This window comes from Eleutherodactylus coqui, chromosome 11 (genome assembly GCF_035609145.1).
Source record: "Eleutherodactylus coqui strain aEleCoq1 chromosome 11, aEleCoq1.hap1, whole genome shotgun sequence".
Classification (NCBI taxonomy): domain Eukaryota; kingdom Metazoa; phylum Chordata; class Amphibia; order Anura; family Eleutherodactylidae; genus Eleutherodactylus; species Eleutherodactylus coqui.
The window spans coordinates 50,321,339-50,333,950 of record NC_089847.1 but is presented as its reverse complement, the minus strand read 5'-3'; the positions used below and the strand labels follow the sequence as shown (position 1 = coordinate 50,333,950).

Here is a 12,612-nt window from a genome sequence, read left to right as displayed (position 1 = left end):
AGCCCAATTCTATGCCAGTTTTTATTGAAGGGGAAAAAAGAAGATCTCATCATGAGTGTCTGCAGACAACCCCTCTTCTTGCATTTCAGTCTTTTGCTTTATGTGATCCCTAAGTGTGAAGAGTTACAACTCTGAAGCCTTGTAGTCCTTGTGCTTTTCAGGGAGTGCACAGATTCTGAAACATTACATCCAGGTATAAAGAAAAAGAGTTGTCTTGTTAGTGGATGAAGAAGTTGCTGCAGCCAATCACTGGCCTCAGTTGTGATGCTGGCACGTATACCAGGTCATCACTGCAGTAACTGACCGGTGGGCCCACTGGCACAGCAGTGGTGCTAGATGTAACAAATGAGTGCTGGTTGCTCTTTTTGTGATATTTCCTGCAGGTACTTGGATTATAATACCAAATCGGTGGCAGTGGAGGGGATAACCGTTATTAAACACAGTAAGTATATTAATAAAGTATAGTTTGGGGCGGGGTGACAGAAATTTACTATGAAACAAACCCAGACAACCTCTTTAAGCATCTCTTTAGAAGAATTTTGCTGGAAGATGAAGTTCGGATTAAAAAGTTTTTTTGTGCCTATGAACAGCTAGGTCTCAAGCACATGGATGTATTATGGCTCTACTTTGTATGGAGGACCCACATAGTACTGTACTGTCATAGGTCTCTAATTCACAAGAACGCATGTTTCATTTCATGCTGTGCAAATCAGAAGGATGGAAAAATACCCCTACAGTGCCATCTATTGGATGGCAGCATTCCTTCCATTCAATGTGACCTTTGAGGGGCAAGCAACCCGAAGCAGTCTGTCAATGCATGGTTTCTGGCTTGGTTTAATATTCCCAATCATTGAGGACTTGTTATAAGGTCACTTTGAATCGAAGTAATGCTGCCAGCCAATAGATGGTGCTGTAGAGGTATTTTTCCATCTTTCTGATTTGCATAAATTTCCCAGAGGACCATTGCCTTATAAGTCTCCTTACTTAACTTTTAAGTGTCCCTACTGCCCTTCTGGGTGCTCTCCTTGGGGAGAGACTGTGCTATCCCCTGATCCACTCACCCCCGAGGTGTCCCCACACACTTTTTGGGTGCTCTCCTTAAGGAGACACGACACTGCTTCTGACCTGATTGCATGCTGCATTATGGAGGTAATCCACCCAATAAGCATTGCTTCTACAAAAAACAACCCCCACCTAAGGCACCTGATAGAGCACTTTAAAGTGGTACAGAGACCTTGTGGTTCTGTCATGTAGGGTCCAGGATTCCCAACCTGAATTTTTTGTTTTCTCAGACAATGTATCCAAAAATCGGATGGCTGCCATTTTTTATGGACACATCGAAAAATCATACTGCGTAATAAAGATAAGTAATACATGTCTATAGATCAGATACTGATATAAAGTCAGCAGTTACTGTCAGCTATAGAATTACAGTCAGAATAACCTCCTGAAGGACCACCAGCGTCAAACAATTAATGGATGCAATTAACATTTTTTGCAGACACTGGATAAAAGTGCCCTACTTTTACAGACTTTTCAGAAATTTCTGGCCGGCTGGCATCACTGGTCATATTGTAGCCTCCAGCGCACAGAGCTGTTAGAAGTTCATTCTGAGTTTTTGTATGGTCGCATTTCCTGCCATGATGTTTTGTTTGCCTTAGTAAGAAATAATTCCAGGTATTTCAGATCCGCTGCTAGGATAGTATTACATGTTAATGGCCGGATCTATACTCTAGAATTTCTCTCTCATTGAATGTTTTTGGTGAAATGGAAATCTATAAACTGAAGCATATGTGAGCATAGTTGTACCTCATAATGAACGTGTTACCTTAATAAAAGCAATGTTTTCTGGATACAGAACAATCACTTAGTATGTCCATCTACAGGATGTATATGCAATCCGTCATATGAGTTCAATAACTGAGCGTTTTCACATTTGACACATTTCATATACACGTCATGCAGATACAGACCAGCCACTTCTCTGCACTCCGGATTAATAAGATCTCAGCTATGTCTTCACTATGGCACCTTTCTAGATCTGGAGCATTATTTCTACGCCATTTATCCGGGTAAATGATATAAATATATCACGTTTCAGTTCAGACATATGGTTGTGGCGCCCAACCTGAAAAGCCTTGCTTTGTAATATTTGGACGACTCACATAAGTTGGACCAAATCAAGCTAAGGAATTCTTGTAAAGTAGATGTGGGATAGCGAAGCTGGTGTTAAAGGGATTGTGGCATAATTGCAAGTTATCCCCTAACTTAAAAGGGTTGTCTCGAGGAAGCAGTGAAATTTTTTTTTTGCCCAGTCCCCCTTATTAAGCATACATTACTAATCACCCAAGTAAATGACTTTTCTAGCCGGTTTCTACTTACAGTTCCAGCGTTTCAGCAACTTATAAAAAGTTTCCCCAAGATGGCCGCCGACTCTTTTCCCGTCGCTTGCTGTAGCCCGACGTGCGCGCTCCCGAGACGCTACCAGCTGTGTCTCCCTGACAAGCAGACACCCAGCAGCCGCCGACCGGACCCACTGCAGCCGCCGACCGGACCCACCGCAGCCGCCGACCACAGCACACGCTCTTCGGCCACAGTCACCCACCGCCAGGCAGCAGGTAACCGGCGCTAAGCCCCGGCTCCCCCGCGCTAGGCCCCGGCTCCCCAGCGCTAGGCCCCGGCTCCCCAGCGCTAGGCTCCGGGGCCACAGCGCTAGGCTCCGGGGCCACAGCGGTAGGCTCCGGGGCCACAGCGGCAGTCCATCACTTGTCACCCCCGTTAGTCTGTCACCCGTCACTTACCTGGGCGGCTTCTAGGCACTGCTGGGCGGCTTCTCGGCTGGGCTGCTGGGCTGGGCTTCTCGGCTGGGCGGCTCCAGTTTCTGCACCTTCCTCTAACAGAGGATGATAGCAGAATGGCCGCTCCAGTGCGCTCCCGAGAAGATACAGCTCGTCTGCGCGTGCACAGAAGAGCTGTAGTGGCGAGCACACTGAAGTGGCTCGTGCTCAGAGCAGAAGACCGGACTGTGCAAGCGCGTCTAAAAAAGCAAGCCGCCAGCGAAATTAGACGGAACCATGGAGACGAGGACGCTAGCAACGGAGCAGGTAAGTGAATAACTTCTGTATGGCTCATATTTAACGCACGATGTATATTACAAAGTGCATTAATATGGCCATACAGAAGTGCTGAACCCCACTTGCTTTCGCGAGACAACCCCTTTAAAGAACAGTGAGATCTGACTGATGAGACCCCCACCAATCCCAAGAATGGGACTCCAGTATGTCCCTTAGTGAACATTCAAAGTCTATGCTACAACTTAGCTGTCAGCTTATTGCTAGGGGTCCTAAACTGCGGACCCCTGCTGATTAACTACTGGTAACCGATCCTGAGGATAGGTCTCTATAGTTCAGAGGTGGACAACCCATTTAACAAAAAAAAAAAATTGATTTAAAGAATAGGTCATTTTCTAAGGATAGATTCCCATTAAAGTAGTTGACTTGAAAGGGCAAATGGACATCATAGATGGGGGCCTCCAACTTCGGGGCCCTCCTTTTATTAGTCCCAATATGGGGCCACAATGTAAGAAATCTGGAGGACCCAGTGCATTAATATACCTTAAAGGGGTTGTCCCGCGCCGAAACGTTTTTTTTTTTTTTTTAACCCCCCCCCCCCCTGTTTGGCGCGAGACAACCCCGATGCAGGGGTTAAAAAAACAACCCGCACAGCGCTTACCTGAATCCCGGCGGTCCGGCGTCTTCATACTTACCTGCTGAAGATGGCCGCCGGGATCCTCTGTCTCCGTGGACCGCAGGGCTTCTGTGCGGTCCATTGCCGATTCCAGCCTCCTGATTGGCTGGAATCGGCACGTGACGGGGCGGAGCTACACGGAGCCGGCATTCTACACGAGCGGCCCCATAGAAGACTGCAGAAGACCCGGACTGCGCAAGCGCGGCTAATTTGGCCATCGGAGGGCGAAAATTAGTCGGCTCCATGGAAACGAGGACGCCAGCAACGGAGCAGGTAAGTATAAAACTTTTTATAACTTCTGTATGGCTCATAATTAATGCACAATGTACATTACAAAGTGCATTAATATGGCCATGCAGAAGTGTATAGACCCACTTGCTGTCGCGGGACAACCCCTTTAATTTCCTCTGTGACCATTTCAGGGTAAGGCCAGTTTCACACGGGCATATCGTCATTTGTGCAATTTTCCCACACGCAACATGCGATGTCAATAGCCCATTGATTTTAGTTGGGCCACTCACACCTGCAATGTTTTCAAGCATGTTTTACTTGCATGAACAAAAATTGCAGCATGTTCTATCTTGGGAAGTATTACGCGTGCATACGTGCCAAGATAGTGTATGGGGATTAGCGGAAAGCAGAAAGTATGTATGTCATTGAGTACTTGGTGTGTGCTGAAATGCAAGAGATATGCGGGCGGTTCACTGGTACAAAGGTTCATATGAGCCTGGCCTAAATGTGTCACTGGAACTGGCTAATCGCCAGGATTAATCACCTTGTCTAGCGCCAGTAGTATCAGTGTGTACAAGCAACAGACTTCTATAGAAGTCACCCTCCCCTCTGCATTTGTAGGATATATTTGTGTCCCATGGAAACCAGTTTCATCGGCCTGATGAAGAGTCCATAAGAAGAACCCGAAAGCTCGCTGTAACATCATGTATTTTTGTTAGCTATTAAAAGGTATCATATCTACAAGGTTACTTGGTTTCTCTTGCTGGGAACAATCACACTTTGCTATACTGGTTAACACGGTACCAAAACCCCTTTTTTCATACTTCTATAGAAAACACGCCTGTGTTATATATGTTGGAAATTGTGATCAATTTCCTGTGAACTTCCTGATAACATACAGACATAGACTTCTATATCTCTTCATCCCATGATTCATCTAGCCTGCCTTATATTAGGTCCTCTTTGGATAGATGTAGGCTTATAACAGGCTTACATTCACTTACTGGTGGTTTTCCAACCACATCTGCTGGAAGTTTGTTCCAAGCATCTATTAGGGTAGGTTCACGCAAAGCGGATTTGCTGTGGATTTTCAATGCAGAGTGTCTGCACGGAAAATCCACAGCATTTACAGTAGCAGCAAAGTGAATGATAGAAAAAGGAGAAAAGGAGTTCAGAATATGTGGCTGCGGAACGGATTCTGGATCTGGAGCATGTGAATTGTAGCACCAGATTTGGGGCGGATATAGGGCTTCTTTGCAAGGGCGTATTTGCACACGGAAAAATTGGATGTCCATACACAGAGAATAAAACCATTGATATCAATGGGTAAGTTCTCATTTTCCAGTTTCTGTGCACGCATTTCTCATGCATGCTCTATTTTGTCTGCATTTGCGCACCAAAGGACCCTATAGAAATCTAAGAGGGGTGCGCAAATATGTACATAATATGCAACGGGGGAAATACAGTACAAAACCGCAGGCAATAGAACAGATCTGGAACTTATTAGGCTAAATGACCTTTTAAATCATGGCAGGGGTGCATCCTGCGCCAATGTGAACATGCCCTGCAAGAGCAAGAAGTACAGAAAAATGGACTAATACCTCGTTGCACTTAGGCACATGCAAAAACACAAACGTGTCTGATTGAACCATCAGTGTATATTTCTGGCACAGGCTTCAATAGAAAGGCCGAAATCTGCAGCACTCCAAATCCGCAACAGGGATTCTGCACAGCAGGATTTCTGCGCAGAAAAAAACCTGCAGATAATCTGCAACACTAATGGCGGATTTGTTAAGGCTGCCTGCCCACGGCCGTATTTGCACTGTGGAATCTGGAGCGGGCGTTCGCCTCCGGATCCCGCAGCAAATACTGCCTATAGACATGCTATGCAAAACGCTTTTCCATGCCCACGTGTGGAAATCAGCTGGAATAATATGCTCGCAGCTGGAAAATCGCAGCATGCCCTATTCTAGTGCAGACTTTGCACGGACGGCTTCCATTGCAGTCAATGGAAGCTGTCCGTCCTGCGGCGATTCTGAAAATGCTGCAGGTTTTTGATGCAAAAAAAAATAAAAAATCTGCGATAAGAGAAGTTATCTATAGATGCAGAAAAGTTTACCTTGACGGTGCTAACTTTCTGTTATATGTTATCTTCAGCCATTGAAAAGCTATTTATCATTACCCAACATAAGCCTCTGTAGAGATATTGAAAGGGCAAATGCACTGGCACAGAAAGTTATCTTGACACGTTAGACTAAATTCACTTCTGTGCTTGGGGTCCTGTTCTTGTACTCCATTATGGGAGCAAGAAAACGGAAAACCCTGAATGAAAGGATCCATCTCATAACCGAATCAAACTGTACCAAATGGACCCCACTGACTATAATGGGGTCGGTTCAGTTCCTGCAGCTATCCGGTATTTTTACCAGACACAAAAGTCCTGCATGCACAACTTTTTTATCCAGCATCTCATACCGGATCTGTGTTGGAGGCTCTGAGCGGAGCTTCCAGCGCTGATGTCAATAGAGCCTTAAGGGCCCCTCCACACTGGCGAGAGCGATATCAAGCTGTGAATAATGGCCTGATATTTTCATGATAGCCGCGCCAGAGGATCGCAGAGTTCTAGCATTGCTTTCAATGGGGCCAGCGCTGCCTCTACCGACGGCTCCCTTGAAGACAATGTATAATATTGCAAAAAGATAGAACATGCTGCGATTTGTTTCCTGCAAAGCATCCATCGCGGTGCCATGCGTGCGACCATCACTAATGTGAGGGAACCATTAAAAAGAATGTACACTACTTGTGCGAGATTTGTGCATCTCGCAACGCACAAATCTCACACAATTTTCTCGCTAATGTGAAGACCCCCTTAGGCCTCCTTCCCACGAACGGATTTACGCCGCGTAAATCCGCGGCAAAAATCCGCTGCGTTGCCCCCCTTTCTATTGAACCTAATAGCACAATGCTCACGGTGCGGAATTCCACCGCGGAATTTCGCACCGTGAAATCTCCCGTCCTCACCCGCAGCATGTTCTATTTGTCGCGGGTGTACGCGCTGACGGCTTCCATTGCAGTCAATGGAAGCCGTCCGTTCACGCTATCTCCCGCTGCAACCAGCGGAAGATAGCGTGAAAAAACGCTTCCCCGCCTACCGCCGAGCGTCATATGACGCGGCCGGCGCGTCACGTGACGCGACCGGCCGCGTCATGTGACGCGGTGGGCGTGTCACATGACGCGACGGCGGTGGGCGGGGAAGCGTCTTCACGCTATCTTCCGCTGGTAAGTATGGGGTCTCTGGGGGGCGCCGTGAGGGGCTTCACTGCGGAATATTTCGCAGCGGAGCCCGTCACGCTCGTGTGAAGCCGGCCTAATAGTTAAGTTTTGCTTCCTTTGTAAGTGGAGTAGTAGTAGCATTACATGATAAGAGGTTATTACTGCTACTCCTGCAGTAACACAGCGACTTACCTATTCTCTCCTATAAGCAATCATAACACTCCATTACGTCTCTCTTTAATTTACACATTGCGTGACTTTTATGTCCTCCCATGCTCTCCTACCACGACTCTTGCAAATGCCACCTACAATATACCTATCAAAGTCTGCGTTGCTATAAACCTATAAAGATAGCAATCACAGCCTTTGACCCCCCAAAGCTGCAGTATTTCTGTAACTACCCATAACCTCTAGTGTAAAGACTTACTGAAATAATTAGCAGTGTAACAAATCAAGTAGAGTACAAAGTAACAGACCTGGAATGGAAACAGATAGTTTCGGAGCCCTCGTCACACCCTCGTACAGCAAAAGCCTAATTGGCTGTTCTGTATATACAAAGCCATGTGCAGTGTGAGTTCTCATGAAACCACTCCAACTATGTCAATAGTATCCACCAAGGGAGTAATACCTGCTACCGGGTGTCACATCCTACCTACGGTGGAAGCCAAAAGGCGCACATTTTTATATATAAGGAATGCATTAACTGTGTCATTGTTATCAGTAAGGGTCTAATCCAAAGGAGCTGTCTCTATGCAAGATTTCCGTATTGTACATCCCTACTGTATATAGTTGGGGTCTTTACACACTATTGGGGCAGATTTATGAAACTATCTAAAAGAAAAAACTTTTTTAGCCCCCCCTTAGCAACCAATCAGAGCTCAGCTTTCATTTTACCAGCGCAGAATACAAAATGAAAGCTGCACTGTAATTGGTTGCTAGGGGGAACTAAGACAGCTTTTCTTTTAGACAGTTTTATAAATCTCCCCCAATGTTCGTTAAATCCAAACTGGTTCTTTCCTTAATGCAGAATGGAGAGAGAACCTAGACGGCGCTATCGGAGAGTATAACGTACACTAGAGAGTAAAGACTATGCTCTGCATTTGTCTGTCCAGAAATGGAAGCTGCGTGTGACGTAGACCAATGAGGTCTCCATCTCACATATACTCTCCTATTGGCACCATCTAGTTCTGTCCTGGGTTTCATTCCCACTCAGTTTTCTGCATGAAGGATGTAGAGCATGGTGTGAAAAGACCCCAATCCTTCAGTATTGTATCTTGTAAAAGTCATCTTCATAGTTTTGGACACAGGTTAAAAAATACCCTCAAGTTCAACCTTTTCTTAATCCATTATACATCATTATTTACTAGATTCATTGTAACCCTCAATAGCATTTGTTATTAGATAAGCATCTTGCCCTTTTCTAAGTGCTGTCATTGTCTCTACCATTACTACCTCTCGGGGTAGGACATTCCTTAGTTTGACTACTCTAACTGTAAAGAATCCTTCCCCACACACAGTAGATATCTAAATCAGCTTCTATCCATTCATAGCAATCCCATTGAAAGCTGCATTCCAGCCTGGTATGGCTGCTTACAGAGAACAAAATGTATTCAGCTGCACAAAAGAAATGTAGAGACTTTAGGTTAAGAAGTGAAATCAGGCATATTGTCACTCACCTGTAATGAACACAGCCTTGCCTGCAACAGGTAGCATTCTCCTTGGAGAGGCGATACTCAGGACGTACCAACATGCAGAACTAAGAAGGACGATTCCCAGAATGATTGGGAGATACAGGTGGCAGAACCATTCAAAAATCACCAAAAGGAAGAAATAGACCAACAGAGCCGGGGTGAGGACCATGTCAGAATGAGAAAATTTAAAATAAACCAGAAGGGAGAAGAAGAGCCAGACAGAGCCATAGGCCCACAAGGAAGAAGATGTGGACAGATCCATAGCTGACAGAAGAGAAGAAAGTATATAAGGTCTAGCAGGTCTTGAGTTGAGGGACAGAACTTCTGCACTAAGTCCACCGAGGACTGAGAAGCACTGTTCACACTCACACACCACTAGCAGGCTATTTATAAGAGAGCAGCCAGTACAGGAGGGAAGGAGTGGCCAGCTCTAATCTCTACTCCAATGATTTCATGTTAGCAGGAATTCACCGGCTCTCACGTTACCACTCACTTGCAGATACAAACTTCTCATAGTGTTTTTTTTTTTTTTGCATTCTGCTCCCTGGTCTCCAGACACACTCCTTACATCCACGCCACATAACCGCATGCTTTGCTTTGAAGAGCTCACTTATGTTTTTGCAAGACCTGATCAATGCAGATTTCAAGTGTTCTTGTTGTATGAAATCCTGGCTAGTTATATGTGTGCCTTTGCACTTAGGTGAGTGCGATTCAGAGATCATCTAACATGAAGAGTTCACAGAGAGGCCTTCCAGAAGCCGCCAATAGCTTGTACTATGTGAGCTTCCCTGGGCTGGCTGGCACACACAGTGCGGCTTCACTTGCTTTGTACAGGTGATGGGGAAATGCTGCTGCTTGCCAGGCTTCAGCCAGCGAGATTCCCCGGAGCTGCAGCCAGTACGAATTCTTAATTCCAGTTTGGACAGCTGCTGCTTTCTAAGAAGAGACTGAAAATGCTGAGCACGGAAAGCTGCGCCGTACACGGGACGGTGAACTTTTCTTTGCCTGACTTACTCCAGCCTCTTTAATAATATCTAATCCTTTAAACAATGTTTCGGTTTTGTACTAAGCACTTCTATACTGTAGATGCGCATTTGTGTGTGCTTTCCTGCATCTACGGGGTTAATGACTGTGGTAATATGTTGGAAAGCAGGTAGGTGGAGATATGAAACTCTCCTAATTCCATACACTAATTATACAACCGGAGATTAGACTGACAATTTTTTGGCTGCTGTATTAATGTTAACGTTAATGAGATTTTGAAACAGAGTCAACTTTTTTCAACTCTTACTATTAATGCACCTGTCAAATAGTCAGACCTCGGGTCATGATGTGCTCTGGGGAAGATCCTGTATTCTGCAGCCGATTCGGTTGTTTCATGTTTTCCACTGCAGTTTACTGGGGCTGCAATGCTGAATAGGATAGGTACATTTACCTGGCACAGGTAAAGGAAGGTTAAGGTTCAGACGCTGTAGAATTGTGATGCCTTTGCAGTGTGGATTCTAATTTACACTCTGATACATGTGGATGTTTTATTTTTAATCTCCATCCACATGTATTGGGAAAAGATCTGTGTGGAAAAATCAGATTTTAAAAGTGAAGATTATTATTATCTCTGCTTAAGGAGAGCACTTAGAATAGTGATGGAACCTTTTAGAGATGGAGTGCCCAAATTGCAACTCAAAGCCCACTTATTTATTACAAAGTGCCAACACGTCAGGGGGAGGGGCTTATCACGACGTATGATTTTTACCTCCGTCGTTCTTTTGGATGCTGAAATGCTGTGGAATTTGCCACGGAAATTTCCACTGACGACATTCTGCAGCATTTCCGCCTAGTGTAAACATATTCCAAAAGTGATAGTGACCTCCCCAGAGCAGCCCTAGCAGTAATAGTGACCCCCCAGAGCGGCCCCAGCGTTAATAGTGACCCCCCCAGAACGGCCCCAGCATTAATAGTGACCCCCAGAGTGGCCCCAGTGGTAATAGTGACCTCCCTAGAGTGGCCCCAGTGGTAATAGTGACTCACCAGAGTGGCCCCAGCGGTAATAGAGACCCCCCAGAGCAGCCCCACCAGTAATAATGACCCCCTCAGAGCAGCCCCAGTGGTAATAGTGACCCCCCAGAATGGCCCCATCGGTAATAGTGACTCACCAGAGCGGCCCCAGCGGTAATAGTGACCCCCCCAGAGCGGCCCCAGCGGTAATAGTGACCCCCCCAGAGCGGCCCCAGCAGTAATAGTGAACCCCCCAGAGTGGCCCCAGCAGTAATAGTGAACCCCCCAGAGCGGCCCCAGTGATAATAGTGACCCCACCAGAGCGGCCCCAGTAGTAATAGTGACCCCCCCAGAATGGCCCCAGCGGTAATAGTGACCCCCGCAGAGCGGTCCCAGCGGTAATAGTGACCCCCCAGAGCGGCCCCAGCAGTAATAGTGACCCCCTACAGCAGCTTCAGCGGTAATAGTGACCCCACACAATGGCTTCAGCAGTAATAGTGACCCCCCCCCCCAGTGCCTTCAGTGGTAATAGTGACCCCCCCCCTCCTCTGAGAGCGGCTTCAGCGGTAATAGTGACCCTCCAGAGCGGCCGCAGCGGAAATAGTGATCCCCCAGAGTGGCTTCAGGGGTAACAGTGACCCCCAGAGTGGCTTCAGTGGTATTAGTGACCCCCCAGAGTGGCTTCAGTGATTATCGTGCAACCCCCAGAGCGCTTCAGTGGTTATAGTGACCCCCCCCACAGCAGTTCGACGGCAATAGTGACACCACACAGTGGCCCCAGTAGTAATAGTGGCACCCCACAGCAGCCCCCAGTAGTTATAGTGACACCCCACAGTGGCCCCAGTAGTAATAGTGACACCCCACAGCAGCCCCCAGTACTTATAGTGACACCCCACAGCAGCCCCCAGTAGTAATAGTGACACTCCACAGCAGCCCCAAGTAGTAATAGTGACACCTCAAAGCAGCCCCCAGTAGTAATAGTGACATCCCACAGTGGCCCCAGTAGTAATAGTGACACCTCACAGTGGCTCCAAGTAGTAATAGTGGCACCCCACAGCGGCCCCCAGTAGTAATAGTGTCCCCCTGAGACCCATTTACTTACCCTCTCCTCCTCTGCTTGGCGCTGATCCCAGATCAGTGTGTGCTGCCGAATGTCTCCTCCCACTGCTCTCATGGAACCAAGTAGGAGACGTCAGGGGAGGGAAGAGGAGGATCCCAGCTGCACACTGACGTCACAGTGTATGCCACTAGCAGCGCTGCTGAGTGAATGCTGTCAGGGGAGTAGTGGCCCCTGCCGGTATTCACTAATAAGGTAAGTGGTCGACAGGCGCAAGTGCCAGCAGGGAGGGCTTTGCGTGCCACCTCTGTCAAACATGCCATAGGTTCATCACCACTGACCTAGAAGGTGAATGAGGAGACTTATAAGGCCATGCATGCTCCTCTGGGAAATAAGCAAATAAGGAAGTTGGAACAATACCTCTGCAGCGCCACCTATTAGAAAGCAGCATTCCTGCAAGTCATTGTTAAACTGTTTATACAAGTCTTAATAACAATGATTGGGAATTGAGGAGAAATGATACCCTTCCCGAACCACGTCTATAGGCCTCTCATTAGCCAGGCCAGAAACCTTCTGCAAACTGATGAGGGGCAAACCCCCTGAAGCAGCTGTCTGTGT

General features: G+C 46.8%; 1 protein-coding gene across 1 annotated transcript in view; it reads right to left on the bottom strand.

Moving 5' to 3' along the window:
- Nucleotides 1-9,293, bottom strand: part of HSD11B2 (hydroxysteroid 11-beta dehydrogenase 2) — a 40,373-nt gene extending 31,080 nt beyond the window's left edge. Inside the window, exon 1 of the mRNA XM_066584059.1 lies at nucleotides 8,928-9,293. Within this exon, the coding sequence (XP_066440156.1) occupies nucleotides 8,928-9,204 (277 nt within the window). The 5' untranslated portion in view covers nucleotides 9,205-9,293. The remainder of the gene's footprint in view (nucleotides 1-8,927) is intronic.
- Between the last annotated feature and the right edge of the window lie 3,319 nt (nucleotides 9,294-12,612).